The sequence below is a fragment of the Syzygium oleosum genome, unplaced genomic scaffold (genome assembly GCF_021117445.2).
Source record: "Syzygium oleosum isolate NSW1041296 unplaced genomic scaffold, Sole_v2.1 Sole_v2.19, whole genome shotgun sequence".
In the NCBI taxonomy this organism is placed as follows: domain Eukaryota; kingdom Viridiplantae; phylum Streptophyta; class Magnoliopsida; order Myrtales; family Myrtaceae; genus Syzygium; species Syzygium oleosum.
Window position 1 is genome coordinate 2018964 of NW_026607503.1, and position 25265 is coordinate 2044228.

Below are 25265 nucleotides of genomic sequence, written 5' to 3' on the forward strand. Positions count from 1 at the left end.
TAGCTAGCTCCGGTCCGAAGATGAGGGAGAGGGTGGTGATCTGATTCCGATGGAGTCCAAATAACACAAAGATGATTTGTTGGTATGGATTTCGTAGCATGCTGTATACACTTGAGAGAGATGGCTAATTTGTGGGGGAGAGAAGGTTAACTTAATTACTCGATTCATTAAGTTCTAGAAAGGTAATTTGGCTAATCAATTTTAATATGGTATGTGTAGAAAAAACCTATCCCTAAATTATATTATAAAAAAAATTTTGGTTTCTTACATAAACATTATATCATGAGTAATATCGACTGGTTTGGAAAAAAATTGGTAGGATTCTAATTTGAATACTTGATAGTTTACCAAATTCACATTAAGGCTGCATCATCACAACTTTAAGGAAAAAAATCATGATGACGAAGCTAATAATCGTTGGCATTCTTGCCATTTCTATCATGAAAGAGAAGATGCAGCCAGTAAATTACTTTTGGGTGCAAAAGCATTTACATATATTTCTCTCATAAATCACAATCGCTTGGCGAGCTCCACAGATAAATTCCTTATTTTAACATATCGGTACTCGCACGCTTCACACCCAATTCCCCTTGTATAGAGAAGGAATACCGTCAAGTAATTTTACATCCTGATGATCCTTAGATTCGAACGAGAATGGAAATGAAACCTTTTAAGAACTTGCTTAGATCTCAAATTTGGTGAAAGGGAGAAATAAAGAGAAAAACGGTGTAAGATACCGGGAACCGGTTCAGCAGGTAAAAAGTTGCAAGAAACCTCAATGGACGGTCGGGATTCGTTCAACCTTCTGTCCCGAGGCGCCTATAAGTACGGGCTGGAGGCGGACCGACGCGACTGAACTCTGGAAAAGTCCCATTTTCAGGTCGGTGATCCCGGAGAGAAGGTACCTGCCGAAGCCCCCGTCACGCCGCCGGCGACACCGCTCACGGCGGTCCTTCACCCTCCCGTGCGCACATACGAGCCTTGGCGAGAGGTAACTTCCTGCGCTCGTAGCTTTTGCCTTTGGGCCTGCCTGTCTAACCACCCATGGTTGCGTTATCGAGCATGTAGCGAAACAGAGGGGATCTCTGTGTTAGGGTTTTGGCGAGCTCTGCTTTCGTTTCCGGGCGGTTTGCTTCCCGGGTGTGGGTTTCTCTTGCTTTCTCTGTCTTATCTCTGCCGGGACTGGAAAGCACGGTGTGATTTTATCAGTAGTTCGGACTTTGTTCTTCTTGTTCCCTTGGGAAGAGATGGCACGACTGTTGTGCGGAGAGACAATTTCTTTTGTCCGTGGAGTTACGGCATGCAGCTGCACTTGGCCGTTCTTTATGCGTGGTTCCAAGAACATGGGCTGTCTTTCGGCTGCGTTTCTGAATACCCTGTCGACATAGCTTCGTCGTCTAGTCTCCTGACCCAGTTCTTTGTATTAAAGCCATCTGCTTTCTGCCGTTCTGCACCAGATTTAATTCATTTAGGCTGTGCTGAGTTTGGGGTGCCCCGATGAGATTTGTTTGAGTCTAAGTAATACCCTGAAACAATGGAGCGCATACCGGTAGATATGTCTGACTTTCATGCCATGAGGCCGCTGGAAATAATACCCTGAAACAATGAGCTACCTGGATGCTAGTGACTTGGGCATTTCTTCAATTTTGGTTAAAATCCCAAAAGGTTGTGCTTTGAGTTTCAATGAGATGTTAGGTGCTATGAAATTGCAGGTGTTTCCTTTGTAGACAGTAATGAAGTTACGCAAAGAACTTTAATCTCATAGTTTTATCGTATCGGTCCAGTGATGGAAAGTTGCAAGCCTATTCAATGGGTCCTTTCCTCGCCAAATATAAATCTCCCTTTTGGGGACAGTTGCTGAGTAGTAACTTGTATCTTTGATTTCGGTTATGTTGGTTTTTGAGGTGCAAAGGCTTTAAAGCGAAGCTCCCTTGAACGCCAGATGCGAAGGGCTTGATATGGAAATTGGACAATTGGGTTCTATACTTTCTTTATGTAGGATAGTATTGCCACTGCTCTATTTATCTTTTTGTCGGCATCCTCCCCGAAGAAGTCTTGTCCTTAGTTTGCAATGGTAGGTGTATGGTGCTTTCCGACTTTACTTAGTATAGCTTGCAGTGAGTCAGATTGTTAGTAAAATTAAACTACAGTTGGTGAAATAAAACGTGACATGTTGTGGATTTTGCATTTGCGTGTTCTATAGGTCTAAAACCTTCCTTGAGCTTTATGGTAATAACACCGGAAATAACTCTTGGTCAAACTTGAGTAAAGTTCATAGAATTGATGACGAGCAATCATATTATGCATGTTCTAGCTCTGGAACTCTTATTGGACAGTGTCTGTTGAGTAACCCATACTCTTTCTGCTTGTTATCCGGTTCTTTAGAAAGAATTTAAGTATGCCCATATTTCTGTCCCAAGATTTACTGACAATCACCTGCTCCAATGCTTGGGTGGTATTAAGATTGTGCATGTTTTTGGGTTTAGGATGAGCAAAGAGCTACATCCATTGTGCGAGCAGGCGGGAATAGGTTTTGGCCGCCTCTGCCATGTATTAATGAGAAACTTCTCATTAATGTTCATAAGACAATGTCCAAAAAGGTGAATAGAAGTAGTTGTAATGTCTAGGTTTGGGTTCTTTGAACTAAAACTCTTGCACTTTTCGCCATTACTCCAACATCATCAGAGTAAATCTGCTTCACAAGATAACATCTGCACTTCATTGGAAATAGATATCGGTAGCTGAGATGGGTCTCTCTCTCAAATTGTTTTCAAACTCCTTTTGTTTTCTGCTGCTATTCTGGTCCATCCCTCTCTACTTCTTTCTGCTTGCGTCTCTCACCTTATTTTGGCAAGGATGGTCTTGGCCTAGGTTCACCTCTTCCCTGTTATCATCCCTCAGAGGGAACGATTTCTATGATCTATCACTTTAATACCAAATCAATTTACGTTGCATATCTATTTAGTCCCATTTCACATAATTGTATCAATTTTTACTTGGTACTGCAACTTTTTCCCATTTCACATGGCGTGGCTCATCTTTCTTTTTCTTTTGGGAGGATGGAGGGTTGTAGGGGAACATTGCTTCCATGTAACCAAAGATTCAGTTAAGTCATATTAATGATGTGTTCTTTGATAATATTCTTTGCAAAAATACAAAGGAACCTCATTTTTGTTGTCTAGAGTTGTTTGCATTATGTTGTCTCACCTAGTTTCTATCTGGCATTCTCACCTTTTGCATAACAGCCGATGGCCACTAAACCAACTAGTGTCCAGATACCTTCTGATTGCCAAAAGCTATATGGGGAAGACAAAAAGATTCAGATAGCTTGTCTCATCAGTTTGATGACAGTGTCTTGAAAATTTGTGGGATGTCTTCTCCTCTTAAAGCTTATTCTGTCCACTTCAAGATCTAGAAGTTCAGGCAAAACCTTTAATATGTTAACTCTCGCATTGTTTCAAAAACGGATTTGGCATTTTAATTAGATTGATTTGGCCACTAGTCTGGTTTAGTACATTATACAACTGGCAAATCTGTTTCAGTTTGAACTGTATTTTGACCTTTAAAAATGTTATAGTATAAATTGTTAGATGGTCAAATTAGTTTTAATTTACCTGTTAATCATTTCCTATGATAGCCTGTTCGTTTTGTAGTGAATCTTTGTTATTGTGCCCTTTTTTTCTGTCAAAACTCTCTGCTTGGCCCAACTGATTGCTGATTATATGTTCAATGATGAGGAAGTATAACTTTGCGTGGCTATGATATTTGCAGCTTCCTACCGTCTGTGTTTTGCTGCTAGAGGCTCGTCGAAGACAACATGGCCAAGCATCATCCTGATTTGATCATGTGCAGGAAACAGCCGGGAATTGCCATCGGACGACTCTGCGAGAAATGTGATGGGAAGTGTGTCGTTTGCGATTCCTACGTCCGCCCATGCACGCTGGTACGCGTGTGCGATGAGTGCAACTACGGTTCTTTTCAGGGCCGCTGCGTCATCTGTGGGGGAGTGGGAATCTCCGATGCTTACTACTGCAAAGAGTGCACGCAGCAGGAGAAGGACAGGGACGGGTGTCCAAAAATCGTCAATCTAGGAAGCGCTAAAACCGATCTCTTCTACGAACGCAAGAAGTATGGTTTTAAGAAACGCTGATGGTTGGGCGATGTTATGACATCAGCTCACTGCAATCCAATGATCGGCAATTTCGAAGAGGATCGGATTGCCATGAAGGCGGTGGGCAAATCCTGTTTTTAGCCTAACTTGTCAGCAATGTAATCGAGAGGCATGCGATGGATATTGTTCTTGAAGGAGATGATACTTTCTGTTTTGGTCTGTGAGTTAGTCATAGCATTCGGGATTTCTGTGGAGTGACTATGGAGAAATTTGAGTTTGATATGTTCTAAACCTCATTCTGTTTTAGTAGGTACAATAAGTCATACTCTGCTCGTATTTCCTTTGTTAACTAGGAACCAGAATTTGATTGGGGAGCACAAGTTTTCTGTTCACCATCTGGTGAGTGGGAAGAGTCGGATGGGTAGCCTAGGATACATCTTCCAATATGCCTGGTTCTTAGGAGAACCTATTCAATTGGGTCCCGCTAATATTTAACTCTTTCGAGTACTTCTCTTTTCAGGGACAGAGCTCTTTTGCAAAAAGGGGGACAAAAGAATTATTATGCAATCTACACAGCATGCTCCACTTTATTAATGAACCTTTCCGAGAATGTCTCAGACTTTCTGTCACTGAATAGGATATTCCAGAACGGAACTACATTACATCCTTGACCCTGGTTTTACAGAACGAGTGAAATCGGCACACCTGTGCGGCGTCACGAAGTTCGTCTTATGATTATGGCATGACCTCTAGTACGTTTCTTACTAGTACATCTTCTTACTCTCGGTTTGACTTGCATCACGCGATCGCGACAAGCAGAAGAAACAAATTCAACTGAAATGTGAAATTAACCGAGACAGCACGTTACAATGCAATCAAAACCAACCTTAGTCAAACAATCAACATACATTCCAAACAAAGATTTTCACCATCCAGAGGTTCACGAGCACGTCGAAGCTGCTTGATACACTGACATTACGTTTCGACTGTGCCACTTGTAGAAAGTATCTTCTCGCCACGTAAGCTTCAAGATCTCATCTCTCTCTCTCTCTCTCTCTCTGAGTCTCAGGGCACCACACTCGACCCATCCAAACGAGTAAATATTGGGCACCACTTTCGAATGCGAAAGAAAAGAAAGAAGCAGGAGCACGGGCGCCGATCGTTCTTGTTCTCCAAGAATTGCGGGAAAGACGTCTCCTTTTGCCAAAAGCAAGCCAACCCATTTTCAATCTTTACTCCCTGAATAGTTTATATGAGCTAGCGGGGAGCGGCGGAAGATCAGAGAGAGTCAAGAATGGCATGGTTCCGAGGCTTCGTTCAGGTCTCCAACATCAAGAACTCGGCACGACCCGCCAGATCCACCACCCACCTCCTCACCTCCCTCTCGCACTTCAGCTCCGCCGCCGGCGGGCCGGCGCTGGCGGCGGCGGCGGCGCGAGAGCAGCCGGACCTGGCCCCGACGAGGCCCGGCGAGAAGCCGAGGGTGGTGGTGCTGGGTTCGGGCTGGGCGGGCTGCCGGCTGATGAAGGGCCTGGACACCAACGCCTACGACGTCGTGTGCGTGTCGCCCAGGAACCACATGGTGTTCACGCCGCTCCTGGCGTCGACGTGCGTGGGGACCCTGGAGTTCCGGTCCGTCGCCGAGCCCATCGGGCGGATCCAGCCCGCCATCTCCACCGCGCCCGGGTCCTATTTCTTCCTCGCCAACTGTACTGGGGTCGATGCTGACAATCACTCGGTAAAGTTTGTTCTTTGTGTGAAATCATCGGTCGTTGACTCGATTGCAATACCGAATTCTTGTCAGTAGTAGTGCTCAAGGACTTTGCTTCGGGGGCTCGTTGACAAAATGCCTTAAGAAATGCTGTCGTAGAGGGATTAAAGTATTGTTGCTTGCTGCAAAATTTGTGGGAGCTCGATTCATCTACTTCATGGTATGATTCAGTGTAGCTCCACATGTTGGCCACTGTGATCGTTACAATTTGGCAAGTAACTGAGGTTATGCATGACTTTTTGGTGGGATTTGCTTTTTGGATGTGTCTATGGCTTTTTGTGCCGGTAAATGCTTAAAACGTGGTAACTTTCTTTCCCTGTGTCTAAGATGACTGGGCCATGATCTCCTGTTGGTAAATCTGTTCCAAGCACATTCATTTTGTCGTAAGCCAATCCATTATTTACTACACTTAGCATTCATGTGAAGATGAACATGTTTACTACGGGTTTACCATCAGGGCTATCCTCTACGGACCCCTGGAAACAGTTTACCTCCACTTAGGACTTGGGGCTTCTTCTTAAGTTGCCACAAATTGAGATAAATCATTGAGCTGTTAGGTGTTACCTGTTGTGCTGGACATCTGCATTCGTGATCATATTTCTATTTCTCTGATGTTAAATTCTATTGTACAGCAAATAGAGATGTTGTTTCCAACGATAGTGATCAGATGTGGCTTTATTTGGCACATCAATCTCACTTTGATTAGTTCGTATTACCAAGTGGGCCACGAAATTGACGCGGTGATTGGGCTGTAGTTTTCGTTTTGGATTGGACTTGAGTAAAAGTGAGTGAGAGTGGAAGGAAATCAATAATCTCAATGCAAAAATTATGGGTTGGCTTCTTTTTAGAGGTCTTTATGTTGGATTCCTTGGATCTTTGAGTTGTCTCGTGGTCTGATTTCTTTGTGCATAGAAGCTTCAGACATACGTCACTTTTATCCTAGAGTATCTTACTGAGCTGTTATTTTTAATCTACTGATTTCATTAATAGAAGAAGCTCCCATTTTCATTTATGAAAATGCGAAATATATTGGAACTGTTCAATCATCCTTTTCTTTTACTGTGTTAGTGCTTCTCTTTCAGATAAGGTGAATTTTTTTATGAAACGTTATTAAATGATCAGAATGGAATCAGCACTAGTTAGTGAGCTCTTAATGTTAGTGCTTCTTTGGACGTTGAAGGTGCATTGCGAGACCGTAACCGATGGAATCAGCACTTTAGAGCCTTGGAAGTTTAAACTTGCTTATGACAAGTTGGTTGTAGCGTTAGGGGCAGAGGCCTCAACTTTTGGAATCCACGGTGTGAACGAGAACGCAATATTTCTACGTGAAGTGCACCATGCACAAGAAATCCGCAGGAAGCTGCTCCTGAACCTGATGCTATCTGATGTGCCTGGTATGCTAGTACAGTTGGAGTCACATCATGACCAGGCTGTTGCTGTATTTACCTTTTCGTATCTTATGTGATATCTAGTCAAGTCACTCAGTTTACCTCCATATGGTTTTAGTTTCAATTTTTTGTTTATGCAGGTATTTCAGAGGAAGAAAAGCGCAGGCTCCTACATTGTGTCGTTGTTGGAGGGGGTCCAACAGGTGTAGAGTTTAGTGGTGAACTGAGTGATTTCATTACGAAAGATGTTCATCAAAGATATGCACATGTGAAAGACTACATCCGTGTTACCCTGATAGAGGTTTTTCCCATAGCAAATTACTTTACATGAGTATCGGATTATAATGCATTTCAGCTTTGGCCAAATCTAATTTCCAAGTCATTATTACAGGCAAACGAGATATTATCTTCCTTTGATGATCGTCTTCGGCAATATGCTACAAAGCAGCTGACAAAGGTTGGGGATGTTATCCAATACAGAGAATTTATTAGTCATGCAAGAAGAAACTGCAACATCTGGATTGTCTTGTCTTGCCATGTTCACGTTGAAAGACTAATTTATCAGTTGGTGCTTCGGCTGAAGGAGCCATCGTGTCATGAATTTGAAAGAGAAACCTTTCTGGGAAGAATTTCTGTTTCTAAAAGCATTCATTGAGGCAAATAAATGGGATATCTATTTCGTCTATTTGTTTCACTTTAGCATGTCAATTTATATTCTCGTATTTGCAGTCCGGAGTTCGTTTGGTCCGAGGTGTTGTGAAGGATGTCAAATCTCGGAAGATAATTCTCAGTGATGGCACAGAGGTTCCTTATGGGCTGTTGGTGTGGTCTACTGGTGTTGGTCCCTCACCTTTTGTGAGATCTCTGCAACTTCCAAAATCCCCAGGAGGGAGGTGAATTTATGAGTCCATTTGTCTTAGAAACATTGCTTTACATTTTAGTTGGGAATGATAAAAGTGTGATGCGAGGTTTTTAATTTCAGATGGGTGGTGAAATTCTAAAGATTCGATGAATCTTGGTTTTAATGTTATTCTAAAAGAGAGTAGTGAGTTTGTTCATTTCAAATGCAAAAATGAAGGATGATAAACAATGAAAATACAACAATACTATTCAAGAACTGCAGGCCTTTATATCATATCTTGCCCAGGTTTTCACAGACACTTTGTTCCCCTTCGCACTCTGATCTTAATTGTTTGTACGATGTGCTTTTTATGCCAACAATCGGCTAATTCTCTGTGAAGTAACCAGCATTTAAGGCTAGAAGACAATAGGGTATGTACTAAATTAGGAAATGAGCAAAGGGTAGAGTGGTCGGACACATTTTCCTTGTCTGTGTCACTCTGAACAAAACTTATAATCTTCAAATTCATAAAAAACTTAATCTGGGAGGTTATGACATTTTTGTGGAAGTGTTGCGTCCTAATTATCGATCTGGTGGATGTCTTCTCTTCCCTCCACGCTCTTTATTGAGCATTGGTTGAAATGTTTGCTTTGAGTCCTCCAAATGAAGTATTTCCATATATAGTGTTTTCTTTTGGGTTCCATCATGTAAATTCCTGTGCTGCACGTTTGGTGTTCTCTGGTTATTATTTTCCAGTCTTCCTCTTCTGTCTGATGACAAGGCAACTGTGTGCTGCACGAGTAAATCCATCTGATTTTACAGGATTGGTGTTGATGAGTGGCTTCGAGTTCCTTCTGTTCAGGATATATTCGCAATTGGCGATTGCAGTGGGTTCTTGGAAAGTACTGGCAAGCCAGTCCTTCCAGCTTTGGCCCAGGTGGGCATCCTGAGCTTTTCGATCTTAATATCCTGTAATTATTCATCACATCTAAAGATCAGTGAGAACTCTCAAGATGGTTGGTTTCTGTCCTTTTGTTCTGTTAGGTATTCATTGGCAGAGTTAAAATTTGCTTATTCAACTCATTACTTTGGTAAGAGTAGATTGTGGCATTCTTTATTGATCAGCTTTGGAAACGATCGGTTTTTCAGAGGCAGGTCACTTCACTAAGTGACAATTACATTATGTCTGTTTACTACTGAGAAAGATCTGAATCTTAACCTTCCTTTTTTCTGAATCATTTTACGTTGGTTACATCTAATTCTTTCCAATGATGATGATTCGCAAACCTCACCAGAAAATGACCTGAGTTTTGGACTTGTTGCTCATTGCACCCCAGAGCTAAAATGTAGTATTTCATCCTTTAATTTCGAAGCACTGCACTTTGCATTTAAGATGGTACTGTAAAACCCTGAAATTCTTGGGGTGTGTTGCTTTTTGTACCCCTAAAAAATGACATGAGTGACTTCTACTTATAACTATTACCTTTTCTCATGTGTCGTGGCTCTCACAATTTGATTGTTTTTAAAGTAAACAAGTTGAGACCTTTCAAAATGTACCAATATTGAGATGTAGGACCATGTATCTTTTTTTCTCTCATGTAGAGCCAGATATGATATTTTCTCGTCACTACTTAAAGCTTTACATCTCTTTCCATCTTCAAATTTTTGAAAGGAAAGTGACAAGTACGAAAAGAAGCTTAGACAAATAGACCTTAATCAAAGACTACAAAGACCAATACCAGTTAAGATTGTGAGGTGCCATGTAATGTATAGTGCGGTGTGCCATATCTTATTGAAGGTGCAAATTGGCAATTTCCACGCATATTTGCCATTCTACGAACAGCAGTTGGAGAATATCAACTGCTCAATCAATGATTGTATCTGGAAAGATGATTCCTTGCCATCTGATGCGTACTTTTCTGCATGAGCAGGTCGCGGAGAGACAAGGGAAGTATTTAGCAGAGTTACTAAACAGTGTAGCTAAAGCTGGAGGAGGGCAAGCAAACAGCTCCAAAGAAATTGCGTTAGGAGATCCCTTTGTCTATAGGCATCTCGGAAGCATGGCCACCATTGGGAGATATAAAGCTCTGGTGGACCTTAGGCAGAGCAAGGTGATCTAATCAGCTTTCATTGAAATTACTGGTAATCAAACGGCTCAATGGGCAGACTAATTTAGAGTTCATTTTTTCCTTCTTTTGCAGGAGGCCAAAGGGTTGTCACTGGCAGGATTTACCAGTTGGTTTATCTGGCGCTCTGCGTACCTCACTCGCGTCGTAAGCTGGAGGAACAGGTTCTACGTGGCCATAAACTGGTTCACGACTTTCGTTTTCGGTCGCGACATAAGCCGAATATAGTCGTCAGGGTCCAACACTATAGATTCATTAATTCAGACACATACTAGCGTTGATGCTTCTTTTATCCTTCACTTTTAGAATATTGATGACAGAGTTGCAAGAGGCTGGATGCACAACAGCTTGTGGTGTTCTATGAAACAATAATGCTTAAATATAATGTGTATAATTCTCTCGTAATAGACGCAGATTTACGTGTTATTGTATAATGTTGGCATTTTTATTTAATGCAGATTAGTGAGATGACATATATCTGTGCGTCTTGTCATCTTGGAATGGTATGCTGATTCAACTATGACCCGTCATTTACCTGGTTTTTGCGTATAGTATAGTGAGAGATATTGGTTCGACATTATTTTAAGTGCTAAAATCAGTAGCATCAAGGAGCTTTGGTCTCGCTGAACAGCTTTTGCAATGTGTTCATGAGCCTAAACTAGGCTGGTCAATGGGCCGTGCCGGCCCAGCACGACTGGGCCCGGGTCGGTCCAAGCCCGGCGATTTTGTTTTCTATGGATTCGGCTTTGGAGGTGGTTAGAGTACAATTCGTTGGGACATATGGCATGGACCAAATGAAATGAATTTTTTGCTGCCGAGCATTGATCTAGGGCTTGTCACTAGCTCGACCGGGGCCGGATTGATGACAGTTGAACACCCAACGGCGGATCGATGACAGTTGAACACCCAATGGCGGCCGGCTGTCGGGGAGATAAGCAATATATGCTCCCCTCCCGTCCCCAACAAATAGGTCCCTCCACCTCTCATTTTCTGGCATTTCTCAACCTCGTCCATATGTCGCTTTAACTCTTCAAAATTGTTTGTCAATTTCATGTATTTATTTTTTCATTATAACAATTTAAACTTGTTCTAAATATCGCAGTAAAGAATAACACTCAATTGTTTTCGATTATCCCAATTCAATTTATTCACCGTGTGTATTGTCACGGGACTTGTTCAATAAGTTCCGTTGTCACAACGTATACGTGCTGGCTCCGCCCTCACGGCAAGCTGAATTCAATGTTGACATAACACAATGAACCGACGATTGGGAGGAATTGCAGTGGCGAAAGGTGCAAGCTGCCACGATGCTAGCGACCATGGCACTGGCTAGGTGGAAAAGAACGTCCAACATTTGGAGGACTATTTGACTCGAGATGGATGCCACTGGTGTCAAGAAGGCCGTTTGCAAGATATCTGGCTCCAAATTATTCTCTGAATCGTCAAGGCCGATGAGCCACTTGAGGAGGCACCAAGCAAAACATGAAGTAGAGATGTCTAGGGCCGGGGGAAGCTCTTCAAGTACAACGCCATATACCGGAAGCCTGCTCGAGGCAAGAAATCAGCAGGAGCTTGCTTTTTATTGTCTTACCATCGAGTAATCCTTTGGCTTCGTTGAAGATCCCTGCTTCGGCCGTTCCATGTGGATAGCTCTACAATCTCAGTTCAGACCCATTTTGCGAACAAGCACCAAAAACTACGAGTCGATGTACAATGAGAAAAGGGCAGTGTTGGTGCACATGTCGTCAACAAATAACTGTCGAGTATCTTTAACTTTTGATTTATGGATCAGTCATACAAATTACACGAATTGTATCCTTACTAGCCATAAGGTCAATGAGGAATATATTACCGCACTAAACTCTTAAGTTCAAGAAGTTAAATTTCCTGCACCCAAATGTGGCATTTGAAATAATGATAACTGTTAATGAGTTTGTTATCAGCGGTAAAAATACTTAGCATCACATAAGATAATGCCAAAGTGAACATCTCCCTAGATAGAAGTCTGGTCCAATAGCTAAATCTTGTTTGCAATAGGAGAGTTTAATACATGAGATTCATCACACCCAGGCATCACAAGTTAGAGGTCTTGTATATAAATTAGGGAAGTCAAGTTGATAAACTCCTTCTAAACAAAAGAACGAGGTGAAATTCAACCTATAAGGTGTTGAAGAAAGCATGCGAAGAAATCGGTATACTTACGCTCCATGCCACTCCTAGCGGAAGTACAGGTCTTCCCTGTTGACGCACAAGATTGGAGGGTTGCTGAAATCTTTAGGCACTTCTTACGTGTTTTTAGCGACATGATGGACGCTTGTTGTCCAGAGATTATCCAAAAAGCAACCCCACCATTCCATTTATGTGCATGACTTCAGTTAAATTGGTGAACAAGGAGGGTGATTCCTTCTTCAATGAAACGATACTGGCCATGAAAGCGAAATCCCTCAAACATTACAAGGACATTTGCCTGTTGATTTTCTTTTTATCGTCCACTATCTTGAGTTCGAGGTTCAAGTTGGAGGGGCTTGAAACTCTCATTGTTCCATATTACAAAGATTTGGGACTACGTGAGGAGGTCCAAATGGTGCGGATATTCATGATGGTGAGGAATTGGCTTTAGGATATGTATGCTGCATAAGCCAGTTGGTTCGATGCAATGAGTTTCACTCCATGAACGGAGATGGTGCCCTCATCGAGCAGTATCTAGAAATCTATATGGTCTTTACTTCAGAAGAAGAAGAACACTCTTCATATTCATCTACCAATAAGTTGGAGATGTATTTTATAACAAATTACTTCAAATACATTAAAAGAGTTGGCGAAGACAATATCGACTGTAATATGGTGATAGAGCAGAGCTTTACATTTTCCAATTCTTTCCACTGTGGCTCGTGACTTATTGGCCCCACTGGCTTCTACGGTACCATTTGAGCCCATGTTCAGTACTAGCCAACAGATCATGAAAGACGACATGTGCAACTTTATTACAAAAAATGTAGAAATTGCTATTTGTGAGCACGATTGGTTATCGCAAGATATAACTCTAGCTGAGTGTGTTCAACTTGAGGATGAGGACAAGAACGAAACTTTATCATCAAAGTCATGGCAAGAGACACAAGACCGAAAGCACCGCCTTTAGTTGGCATTATCTTGGATGTAATTTGTGTGCAATCGTCAATAGTACTTGTACGTCGTTGGTGTTTAATGGAATGAGTGTTTTTCATTAATATTCCACAATTATTCATGTATTATTTACTATTCGAAAATAAAAGGCTAATTTAAATGTTTGAAATCTTTTCACTAAAAGATTTTATTTAAATTTAAGACATGACGCGGGGCTCGGGCTCGGGCCCGTGCCGGGCCGGCACCCGGGTCGTGCCAGCCCAATCACGGCCAGGTGGCCACCCCTAGCCATATTGGTTAAAGGCAGAGGGCGAAAAAAGGCTGCAACACTAGAGCTTTTGGCAACCTTTGGTGGTTTTAAGTTCAAAACCCCATCGAGTGAATCATCTCAACCCCTTTTGCCCTTTTCTCCTGAACTTCCGCCCGTTCAGTCCTAGAAAATCTCCAAAAGGTCGATCCTAGTTTCATCTATACCCTTTCTCAAAGCCTTGTCTAGAGATGCTTTTGCTTTTCCAACCATGCAAAAGCATAGAAACCCAATCCACAATAACGAAAGGTGATAAGGTTGGGAAACATCAGATGAGATGAGATTGGACTCTGGTCATTCCAACGATCCTCCCGTGTAATATTCAAAGCAAGCTTCAAGTTGAAGCTCGACATTAGGTGGTAAAGCAAGTTTTGCACCTGAACAGTGAAAGAGTAGAATCAATACCAAGAGAGACTGAAGTGAAGCGCCACTGTTGCTCAAGTAATCAAGACATGGAACTTGGTACTAAATGTCCGAATTATTATTATTATTATCACCAACAGGCGGTAGTATCGCAACCTTTACCAGGTGCAGCTCTGATTCTTTTAGCAAGACACGATTACAGAGTTCGTAAGCCTCATCCCGAAAACATGATGAGAACCAAATCAAGAACGTTGGGAGGGAAAAAAAATGAGATATGCTATATAAACTATGAGAACTCTCGGACCGAGCAGAAACCTTCCATCCTGCTCTTTTCTTCCCATCTTCCCTCTAGATTTAATTTCCCAGTTCGTTCGGCTACATTAATACTTGACTCAGACGAAAAAAATTAAAGCAATAAGGAAATGACTAATAGTGGTTAGGTAAGAAGCCAATGTTGATCTCAAGCCACCAGCTGCTCCTGATCCGCGTACAACTGCTCCACCCAAGCTGGAAGCAGCTCAGTACCTCCGGAATTGAGATGATACTGCTGCTGCTGCTGCTGCTGCTGCGGCTGCTGCTGATGCTCCCCTCCAAAATTGCCGGGGCTTTTCGGTGGGGCTTCCTTGACCAAGGACTGAATCCAAGGCATGTCCGGTTCCCCTAAACTTGCTGTCGCAGAATCTGCAGAGGCAAGGAAGCGGTTGCTGCTGCTCCTGAGCCCGAACGATGCAGATTTCCTCAGCTTGTTCAGCTCCACCCCTTGAATGCCCCAGTCTAGTTTGCCATCCGGCGAGCCCCAGTCGTTATGGGATGACATCCTTGCAGCTGGAGAAGCCGCGCTCGACGAATATCCAGACTGACAGTTCACTGTGCTCCGCTCAATGAAGCTGTGGCTCCTTTTTGCGAATGCCAATGACCTGGAACTTAGAGTGGCTGCTGCTGAAGCTCTGGAAGGATCGATTCCGAATGACGGCAATGCCCTAGGTGAGGATGAAAGCTTGTCGGTGTAGCTCGAGTAGAGCTGCTGGGTCATGTTCTGCCGAATCTTCATTCCAGTAGGAGATTGCAGCTGGGATACTGCGCCATCAAGGGACAGCCCTTGTAACTGAGGCAAGAGGGTCGGGTCCAATGACCTGAAACTATCCTCAAGATTATTTGGTTTTACTCCTAATCTACTCATTTCTCCAGTCATGTCACCTGAATATTCAGGGTAAGCCGACGTGGTGGACGAGGAATTGTTCCAACCACAAGGAGAGGACAGATCAGAAAAGTGCTCAAGCAACTGCTTCTGCAAACGATAGTTATTTTCTAGACCGATCAAGTCAACATCTAAATCCATGTCTCTAGCACTCAATGCGCTTCTCAACCTGCTACCAGGAAGCTGCAAGCCAGGCGGAGCGCTATTAATTTGGCTTTTCCACATCGACCCACCAAGAGGAGAAGAGGCCCCAGATGGACTCATAGGTGGCGTTGAAGTTGGCGGTATCCGGACTGAAGAAGAACCGAGAGAAATAGGGCTCAATGATCCCATGTCTAGAGAAGCAGCAACAGGCGAATATGATCTCGGAGAAGGAAGCGCCGAACCAGTGGATGGATACAACGGACGAAGCTCTTCATGTTTGTGGGCAAAGAAACAGACTTTTCTGGTGCATCCGATCTCATCCTTACAGAGACGGGTGCGATATTGAGCTGGGTGAAGCCAGCACTCGAATATACCATGAGCATATTCGCAGCTATCACCTTGCCTGCATGACCCCTTGCGGAACTCAGGGCAAGGCACACAGCTGTAGTGATATTTTCGAGGGTCGCGCCGTCTTGCATTCTCCCCAGGGTGAACAAACGGACACTCAGTCCAGTCATGAGAGTAAGCTCTCGAGCAAGGCTTCACTTTGAAAGAATACATCCTGAACTCATCCGTGCTATATATTCCATTGTTGATGTCCGGAAGAGAAAGGTCGACGGGATACTCTTTCTTTTCAGAACCATCCTTGGAAGCTCGCGCCGTTGGACTCTCTTTTTGTTCGTTTCCTTCAATTTGACTACCCAGATTCTCGGGCAAATTATAAGTTTCCTCGAGAAACTCACCAGTCCCATCACCAGTCAACATGACATCCAAAGCCTTCCTTCTCGAATTGAAGGGCAAACCAGAGACCTCAGAAATCAAGTCTCCAGCTCGTTTCCCATTAGCATCAACGGAGTTAGCATTCGCCGAAGAATCGAGCAACAGCTTGATCACCTCAGGAGATTGTACCGAGACACCAGCCGCAGCACAGTGAAGCGCGGTAGCACCATCCGAACCGCACGCCTTGTTTACATCGGCCCGGCCAGACTTGATAATGTAATCCAGCACGGACATACTGCCGAACATGGCGGCAATCATGAGGGGAGTTCTCTCTTCAAGCCCAATCTTCTTCGAACCGATCCTCCTACCATACCACAAGCTCGACTCGTTGATATCGTGGCCGTCTTCCTCGACTGCTCTCTTGAAGTTCGTCAGATCATCCGCAGCAGATAGCTCGAGCAGGATCGAAAACTGACAGGACGCCATCCTCTGCTTCTCGAATTCACTCTCCCTTATGGAGCTTCCCGGAGTAGGTTTCCCTTTCGAACCGCCACACATGGAAAGATTCAGCACCTAGACACACTCCCTATCAAATTTTGCGATCCAAAAGTTTTAATCAGGCCGTAAGACTGGAAAAAGAAGAGGAAAAGAAAATCTTTCAAAAGCTACGGAGGCTCTGAATTCATCCCATGGAAAATAAACGAAACAAAGGATCATCATCATCAAAGAGCCGCACAGCTGAAGCACATATGCCCAGATACAGCGAACGTCTCAAAATTCCTAGTCACACACAAGCACGTCATGAAATACCGTCACCCGCACACAAACTCTCGCAATCAGGGCAGAAATCCAAGTTCTTTTCTCGATAGCATCGACAGAGACGGGCAACAAGAAACACAAATCGCTACCCGCATCGGCGAACGGCGAATTCGAAACCAAGAAGCTCACAGCGCATAAAGATGCGCGTAACAGAACATGGGCAACGATCAGACCCGCATAAAGATGCGCTCGCTCTCAAAAGCACCCACACAAAAACACCGATCACCCAAGAACAAGAACGTAAGACCCCAGGACCCATTTGAAAAGAGCCAGGCGTGAGAGAGAACTGACCTCGGAACACACAGACGAGCGACAGAGCAGTAGCAGTAGCAGTAGCAGTAGCAGCAGCAGCAGCAAGCAAGCGCAGGCGAAGGAAACGAAAGGCGAGCTCCGATTATCAACCTCCAAAATCCATACCCACACCCCTCCTTTCTAGAGAGAGAGAGAGAGAGAGAGAGAGAGAGAGAGAGAAAGCGATCGACTTTTCGCCTCCTCCGTCGCTGGGTCAAAAAAAGCCAGCCTTTATGAACGAACCAAAGCTCTCCTCCTTCCCTCTCTCTGCGTGTAAAAATGGCTCCTTTTTTGGGCTTTCTTTCCCTCCCTCTCTCTCTCTCCCTCTCCCTCTCGTACGCGAAGCCGAAATGAAACTCAAATGCAGCGAAAATTCGCCCCCAAATGCACTTGGAATTACATGTGTGTCCGGGCGCAGGCAAACACGAACAGGGGGGGAGGGGAGGTAGGGGGTGGGGATTTCAATAATATCTAATCCTCTTCCGAATAGTCGAAGTCCACGTGTCGGATTCTGTGCGCCACCGGCCCTCGCAGCCGCAGCCCCACACCACAAGGAGGTCCTGTTTGGTCACAGTGATACCATTCTCTCCCCCAACCCACCCAAAAAAACAGACAAAGGAGAGAGTATTTTATCCACCGAACATTATCATCGAATGTTCGCGGGGCTGGGGAGCCGCCCGACCGGACCCGAGATCCACATGATCCGACGACTACTGTTCATTAGGTCCGTACCCGCCTCCCGGGGCTCATTGGGGGGCGTCCGCCTCGTCGGGGCCCGGCACGAGGAGGAGCGAATCGCTCACCCGTAATATTAAAAAGTCGATCGAGATATAGGTCGCGTCGATAATGAAATCAATCGGTCGGTTGTATAATGTTCGCTGCATTCTGTGAATGAGGGATTATTGCGCGTTTACTGTGAGATCCACCTGATCAACGATCGAGATCGAGATGACCTTTAAGTCACTAAAAATTCTCCATAAACCGTACAATTTTCATTTTATTTTTCCGTAGAGTTCTTTCTATCCCTGCGCGGGCGGGGGCAGGGGTTGGGTCACGCCACACGCGTTTTGGTCCTATTGCGGATGACGTGGACGCACTTCCACCGTCAAAAGATGTTTGCGAAAGCGAGATCTGAATGGACGTGATTGGTCGAACCCCACCCCCCCCCCCCCCCTCGACGAGGAAGGCTAGGGTGACCGCGCTTCCTTCTTTATCTCGATGACAGACGTTTCTCATTGGAAGAAGTGTTCCCGGAGTAGTCCTTTGACTCTCGAGTCCTGGACCAATGAGTGACGCGGATCAAAAAGCGGGACCAAAGTTAGGTTCGGTCGAACCGTTCCCCTTTTTTTGTAGCCTTTATTTCTCTCTTTTTTTTCCCCTCAATTTTCTTTTCTTTTCTTTTCTTTTCCCTCTTTTTTTTTTTTTAAACTAGGGAAGTATTTATATTTTTATTAGCTAAATAGTTTATTACGCTTTGCGAAAATTTAATGATTATAATTCGATAAAAATATGTTGATGTTATTGTTTTACGATTCCAACCATTTTAGAAATGATTACACGCGCACAAAAAAAAAATTCCCAAAATAGATGTTACGCGGTGGCATGAACTTTTAATTATGTATATTATACTTATAGTTCGTCGAAACGTCTTGCGATAATACAAGATATTTTGTTTAAAATGTATGGTAATTATCGGGTCAGAAGTCAAATGGCTTTGGAACTATCCATTTTAATTAATATGCCCCATCGACACTAAATTTGGCATGTGCTTTTTATATAAAGAAGGGCTAGCTAGAGTTATTATTTTATTTAGTTAGGTAGGTAGCTAATATATATATATATAAATATTACGCGGACTACGTACTCATCCATACTTCTCATCTTAAAATTGGCGTAATTGTTATGTCCTAGTGACATATAATTAATAAGCTATACCTATAATTCCACAACACAAGTTACATGGTCCGTCCGCAAAATTAACTGTGGCGGGTCCATACTGTATACAAAAGAATAGGTGAGTGTGTATAACCCGATAAAATCAATGTGGGCTGTTAGATTTGTTAGAATTCGTATGGTCATACGGAGCCAGCCATTTTAAATATAGTCTAGAGTCCTTTTTATAGTATATATAGAACATTTACCTACCACTTTCTGCTTCACGAAAAATTAATTTCGCATGTTATTATTTCAGTTCGGATATATATATCTGAACGAGAGAGTGCTCAAAAAGTTATCTCGATGTGTATATTTATTTTAGAAGAGTATTTGGTCAATTTTAATTTAGATTTGCAACGAATGTAATGGATGTGTAAAAATTCAAAGACCATTAGATGATGTGCCATCATTTTTAATTTAGAAACTCGCAATATAAAAAAAATTTGATTTTTTTTAGAAATAACTCTGTAGATTTTTCCTTTTTATGGCAAGAAATCCATCTCAAGAAGGTAAAATCCAATCCATCTCAGGACGGATTCGTAACTATTTCTTTGCGAGAGCTAGTATATATTATCCAATCGCGAAGGAGTCGAGAAGGTCCGATAAGATTAATGTCGGATCATGCATAACAATCTTTTCTAAGATTATTTATTAACTTCTTGTTGATTTTATTAGTGCATTTGCCCGCACTATCTATATTCTTGCGATGGATTTTTTTTTTTATGGAGAAAAAACTCAATTCGAACAGGTCATAATAGTGGTGCATGCAACGTTACTTTTAAAAGACTTTCCACACAAAATATTTAAAACGGCTAAGAAGTAAATGCACGAATTTATGCCTTTCCGAGAGATTAGAAGTGTTTTCGTAATACAATAGCTTATCGCCAAGATGATTCCCTAATTCTATATGGTACGCGCGAGACTAAACACTTGTCGTGAAATCTTAAATTCGAAATCGAACTAAAATACATCCTGACATTTTCGGCAGCATTTAATAATGTCGGATAGGTTAAAACGGGATAAATTGTATACTGACTATGCTTTGATCGTCTCGACCGAACACTGCGACCGGGACAGCCGCCAATACGTTGTAAGAGCAATCTTCATAGCCCTTGATCGATTTCGATGCATTTATTTAATTTGAATATTTTCTTATACCAAAATTATTTGCCTCTGCACTAAAGTTAGAGGCGTAAATATTCTTAGAGAAATAATCTTTTTCATGAAAAATAGCAATCGATCAAATGATAATTTCGTGCTGAATACTTAAATCAAACTACGGGGTAAAAAGGGCTAATGGAGAAAACTAGTTCTTATCCGGCGTTCGCGGCAACAAACTCGGAAATCCGATAAAATCCGTCGCACTTTACTCGACGCTAATCCTTTTTCCATAAGATTACTCTAAGAATCCGGTCCTAGCAAAATAGGCGAACAAATGTTCGATGGCTAAAAATGTCGGACCGACATGTTTACGCCGATAGCTTACGGCAGTACTTTCTACAAGATTCGAATTTCGGGTAATATCATTTTGTCTTGGGAAAGGCCGTATTCCGATCTCAGTCGGGCATCGGGATAAGCGTCTGTCCGCGTCAAGAATCGCCAGCCCCCCGACAAACACTTATATTTTTCCAATCGGGTCGGATTATTCTACCTTAAGGAAAAACTCGGTTCTCCATTCTAATTTATGTCCCCGTCACGGATTGAAACGGAGACACATCGATTCGATTAAAGTAGTGCGATATAATTGTCGCGATCGCTGATCAGCGAAGATAATCCAATTTTTCAAAGGCGGGACAGGACAATCCTTCGCATGATGTGCGCAACAAGCCAACGTTGAATTCATCGACGAGAGAGAGAGAGAGGATTTCGATGGTTTCTCTACTTTATAGGATGTCTCTGTCGCGCAGTCCTTGTCTGCGGAATTTGCGTTGTTTTTTTTTTTGGGTCCATTTGAAACAGCTTCGTCCCGAAAAAACATAAATAAATCGGTTAATAACAGCCTCTTGATATTAATAACGCGCGCTAAAAAAAAATAAAATAACGGAGCAAATTCTACTGCTCGTTGGCAAGGTGATGAGCCGTCCGATCGGGAAGTGATAAATCCGAGCCGTTCATCGAGAGTGCACCGTCGAAAAACGGGTCTCTTCCAGAAGTGCCCGCATGTTCAAGCCCATCTACTTTGGAGGATTACGAGTACAGACATCGGGCAATATTCATATTTAGTTAAGTTTGCACGTGAGTAATGTTCATAATTTGTAACCTATCAGATAGAGATTGATTGGAGGAACTTTCTCTTAGCCCGGATGGAGAAAATATAGTCCGAAGAGAAAAGGAGAAAGAAGGAAGGAGAGAAAGAAAGAAATTACAACAGGATATCAATTCGAAGTTCAACGGAGAAAATCAACAATGTTGTATGTAAAAATCAACGTACCCTCGGATAATTGGTAGCTTTGCGTTCTTTGTAAATTGCATGCACGGTCTTACTTACAAGGTCAGTGGGTATTCATTGGTTTAAATCTTACCTGTTTAAGATGGGTTTTCTTGTTAATAAAAATTGCGTGTCTCTAAACTTTTTCCATTATAATAGAATTTTTTTGGGAAAAAAAATTGTCAAAGCATACATACATAAGTGCAAACGAGTCATGTTTATAGCCTTATAAATTTTTTTTATTTTTTCTTGGGTCTGATTCTATCCTGTTTTTTCTGTAAGTCAGGTGCTTCGGGGAAATCGAACCCTCTATCTTCCCCCTTTTCAAGTGGAAAGGGTGGTCACTGAGGCAATCCCCCAATGGTTCTTATAGTTTTCAATTGGTTGGGTGGGTTTCTTGAGGCTTGCCAATGCCATGACCTTTCTCAAAGACTTTTTCAATCTCACCAACCAATAAGACGCCGGCTTAGATGGAACGGAAGTTTGCTTCTCTTTTTATGGTTCTGGGTTCAAGTCTTGTTAGGAGTGCCGGAGGAGTAAAATCAAGAATGCACTAAGCCGATATGGAGAAATGCGCCCTTAAGAGGGCCAGGAAAGATGGACCGATCGAGGTGCGTAAAAGTCGGCCAAGACACCGTCTTACCGCTGGAGCGAAAAGAAGTCTCCCCTCCCAATAATAATAAACCCTCTACAAATGACCATCCTTAGGAAAGTGGGTTAAACTTTGCCAGCCATCTTTTTAGACGTGACTTGGAAATGGAAAATGACGTGGGTTGACTTAAGTCAAGCGAGATTCGTTTTCCCTACTGAAGGAAAAGGGGCTTTATCGATCAATACATATCCAATCCACACCAAAGTTGAACGCAGAAAAAGGAAGGCTTAAAAGTCATCTCGATGAGCTGCCGAGAAGTTTTAAGGAGTGGGATTGATCGATGGACGCGAAGGTTGACAGACAAGAAACATGGATGTGATGTCAGTGCTTGGGGCCGACCAATCATCCATGTCCAAGAATCTTCGTGTCTCTGACGCCGACGACGAAATGCATTGGATGCAGCAAAGACTTCGAGGACGCCACTTCCCACTGAATTCTGCGCGGAGCGTTGCGTCCAAAAAGGCACACGGGCCACCTCTGAAATGACCTAGATTGTTCGACTATGTTTACTTTTGATAGCTCGTCTATAGGGTAGGATGGAAAAGGGTGCTTTTACCGTTTCACGTAGACCCAACACCGGACCTGATTGTCCGGATGAATCCGAGAGGGCCGCCGATTAAGAGTGAGCGATTCTAGATTCATATTTCTTATAGGTTCTATTTGAAACCTAGAACTTATCATTGGGTACGGATTCCTCCTCTTTTGGAACCTAAAACCTGTTGAGGAAAACTACTTTTGATTTTGAAGTTGACAAAACCTTCTATGTTATTGTAAATCTGATACTTATTCTGAACAATTTTATTCCAAGTCTGTATATTCTGGAAGCTCAGAAGAAAGTTATTCAGACTTTACAAACTGTCAAGTATGTTTTTGAAGACCCACATAATCTAGATTCTGATATTCAGACGCAGAAGTTATTCAGATGCAGATGCAGAAGCAGAAGTTATTCAGATGCAGATGCAGACGAAGAAATTAATCAGACGCAGAAATTCCTTAGATGCAGACACAGAAGTTCTTCAGATACAGACGCAAAATTTCTTCAGACGCAGAATTCAGAACATATCACAACAGCTAGTGATCTGGCATGGATTTCACAGAAGGAATGTTCTAATTGTCTCAATCTAAATCAAATTGATTGACAATCAAATATCACGACAAGAATGCATTACAACGGACAAAGCTCTACTTATGGAAACCAAGATTCGATTGTATGGGCGACGAATCGGCGGGATTCGAATACATTATCCAACGGCTACTCAATCCTTTCTATACAAATCATGCCCAAGGTGAAGATTGGAATATGATCCTCTAAATGTCTGTCCAACGGCTAGTTTTGGAAGTAGAGGAGTATTTAAGGAGATCAACGAATAGCAGAAGGATAAACAGAATCAAGAATCAACAAGTCCAAAGTATGAGCATACTCCAATCATTTCTCTTGTCGTTCTAAGCCAAACATTAAAGATCTTGAGGGACACTTTGAAAGAGTGATTGTGTAAGATAGAGAGTCCTATCATACACAAAAGTGTTAACACTCAGAAGTTGTAATTCATCTTAATTACATAGTGAAATCCAGCCGGTAAGCTGTAAGCGTGGGAGAGTGGACGTAGGCTTGCTATAAGCCGAACCACTATAAACTTGTGTGCAGATTCTCTATCCCTTATCTCTTGCTTTACATTCTGCACATCAAGAGCACCGTCTTTATAATCTGTCTTGAATCTGAATTTTATTCAGACTCTACTGTGATTTATTTTGTTTCCGCATAAATTATCAAAAATTGTTTAAGATCACTTATTCACCCCCCCTCTAGGTGATCCTTGCTAGCTACATCAATTGGTATCAGAGCAGGTAACTCATTTATTGAAGTGTCTTACTTCTGAGCTAACGATCTATATGGCTAGCTATGGTGCTCCAGGGCTCATTGAAGGACAGAGCAACAACAGACCACCATATTTCGATGGCAAGGAATATAGTGTCTGGAAGAATAAGATGAAGGCATTCATAAAGTCAATTGATCACATGTAATGGGATGTCATCATCAGAGGAGTCAATCCAAGATCTTCTGATTCAAAAGAAAAGGCAGAAGCAAGCATAGCAACAGATCCTCCATTATCTCAAACTGAGATATCCAAAAGAGAAACCTTAGATTCCAAAGCAATTTATTCTCTCTATTGTGCTTTATCTCCTATTGAATATAAAAAAATTGCTGCTTGTGAATCAGCTAAGGAAATCTGGGATACTCTCCTTGTCACTTATGAAGGAACAGATCGAGCCAAGGAAACTCAAATCAATCTTTTGTTTGGTCAATATGAATCCTTCAAAATGAAGCATGGAGAATCAATTGCTGATTTGTATGACAGGTTTACTGATATAGTAAACGGTCTTGCTTATCAAGGACAACCAGTTCCAGATGCAATGAAAGTCAACAAACTGTTGAGAGGACTGACAAATCAGTGGGATAACATCAAAACATCTCTTCGAGAGACACAAAGGATCAAGCCTCTATCAGTAAATGAGTTAATTGGAACTCTTCAATCATATGAGACTGAGAAACGGAATGAGGAGATTGAATCTAAATGTAATAAATCAATTGCTTTGAAGACTAACATTGATTCTGATGCAGATTCTGAAGATGAAGACGTTGATGATGAAGAACTAGCTCTCTTTATAAAGAAGTATAAGAAAATGAAGATCAAAGGAAGAAACCTAAGAGGTAAGAAGCCTTTTGAGAAGAAGAAGTCTTTCGATGAAACAGAGAGATCGAAGGATGTTATATGCTTTCATTGTAAGAAACGTGGACATATTAAGCCAAATTGTCCACTTCTGAAAAAGAAGACCAAGTTTGAGAAAGCAAAGAAGGCCTTAAAGGCATAAACCTGGAGTGACACAGAGTGTGAAGACAGTGATGAAGATATCTCAAATTTCTGTCTAATGGCTAAGTCAGACTCAGACTCAGATTCAGATTCTGATCCCAAAGTGGAGATTGAGGTAAAATATTCTGACATGCCTATTGAAGTATCGAATTACATTGATGAATTATGCTTTGAATTC

The 25265-nt window shown here is 42.4% G+C and overlaps 3 protein-coding genes across 3 annotated transcripts; 2 read left to right on the forward strand and 1 right to left on the reverse strand.

The window, feature by feature from the left end:
* Window positions 1-835: 835 nt before the first annotated feature.
* Window positions 836-4557, forward strand: LOC115670266 (PHD finger-like domain-containing protein 5A). The gene is made up of 2 exons (XM_030591496.2): window positions 836-991; window positions 3772-4557. Exon 2 carries the CDS (start codon window positions 3818-3820, stop codon window positions 4148-4150), a length of 333 nt encoding a protein of 110 aa, XP_030447356.1. The 5' UTR covers window positions 836-991; window positions 3772-3817; the 3' UTR covers window positions 4151-4557.
* Window positions 4558-5170: 613 nt separating this feature from the next.
* On the forward strand, window positions 5171-10714 carry LOC115670265 (internal alternative NAD(P)H-ubiquinone oxidoreductase A2, mitochondrial). The gene is made up of 8 exons (XM_030591493.2): window positions 5171-5849; window positions 7063-7276; window positions 7411-7571; window positions 7662-7727; window positions 8000-8163; window positions 8934-9048; window positions 10043-10222; window positions 10313-10714. The coding sequence occupies exons 1-8, from the start codon at window positions 5406-5408 to the stop codon at window positions 10463-10465; spliced, it is 1497 nt and encodes a 498-aa protein (XP_030447353.1). The 5' UTR covers window positions 5171-5405; the 3' UTR covers window positions 10466-10714.
* Window positions 10715-14126: 3412 nt separating this feature from the next.
* LOC115670282 (zinc finger CCCH domain-containing protein 66-like) lies at window positions 14127-17222 on the reverse strand. Its single transcript, XM_030591519.2, has 2 exons — window positions 17203-17222; window positions 14127-16678 (listed from the first exon to the last, which is right to left on the reverse strand). The coding sequence occupies exon 2, from the start codon at window positions 16648-16650 to the stop codon at window positions 14491-14493; it is 2160 nt and encodes a 719-aa protein (XP_030447379.1). The 5' UTR covers window positions 16651-16678; window positions 17203-17222; the 3' UTR covers window positions 14127-14490.
* Window positions 17223-25265: the final 8043 nt, after the last annotated feature.

Coding starts and splice junctions, on each gene's coding strand:
- LOC115670265 (XM_030591493.2), top strand. CDS start 5,406: ATGGCATGGTTCCGAGGCTTCGTTCAGGTCTCCAACATCAAGAACTCG. Junction 7,277..7,410: donor GATGCTATCTGATGTGCCTG/GTATGCTAGTAC, acceptor TTGTTTATGCAG/GTATTTCAGAGGAAGAAAAG. Junction 10,223..10,312: donor TGGACCTTAGGCAGAGCAAG/GTGATCTAATCA, acceptor CTTCTTTTGCAG/GAGGCCAAAGGGTTGTCACT.
- LOC115670266 (XM_030591496.2), top strand. CDS start 3,818: ATGGCCAAGCATCATCCTGATTTGATCATGTGCAGGAAACAGCCGGGA.
- LOC115670282 (XM_030591519.2), bottom strand. CDS start 16,650: ATGTGTGGCGGTTCGAAAGGGAAACCTACTCCGGGAAGCTCCATAAGG.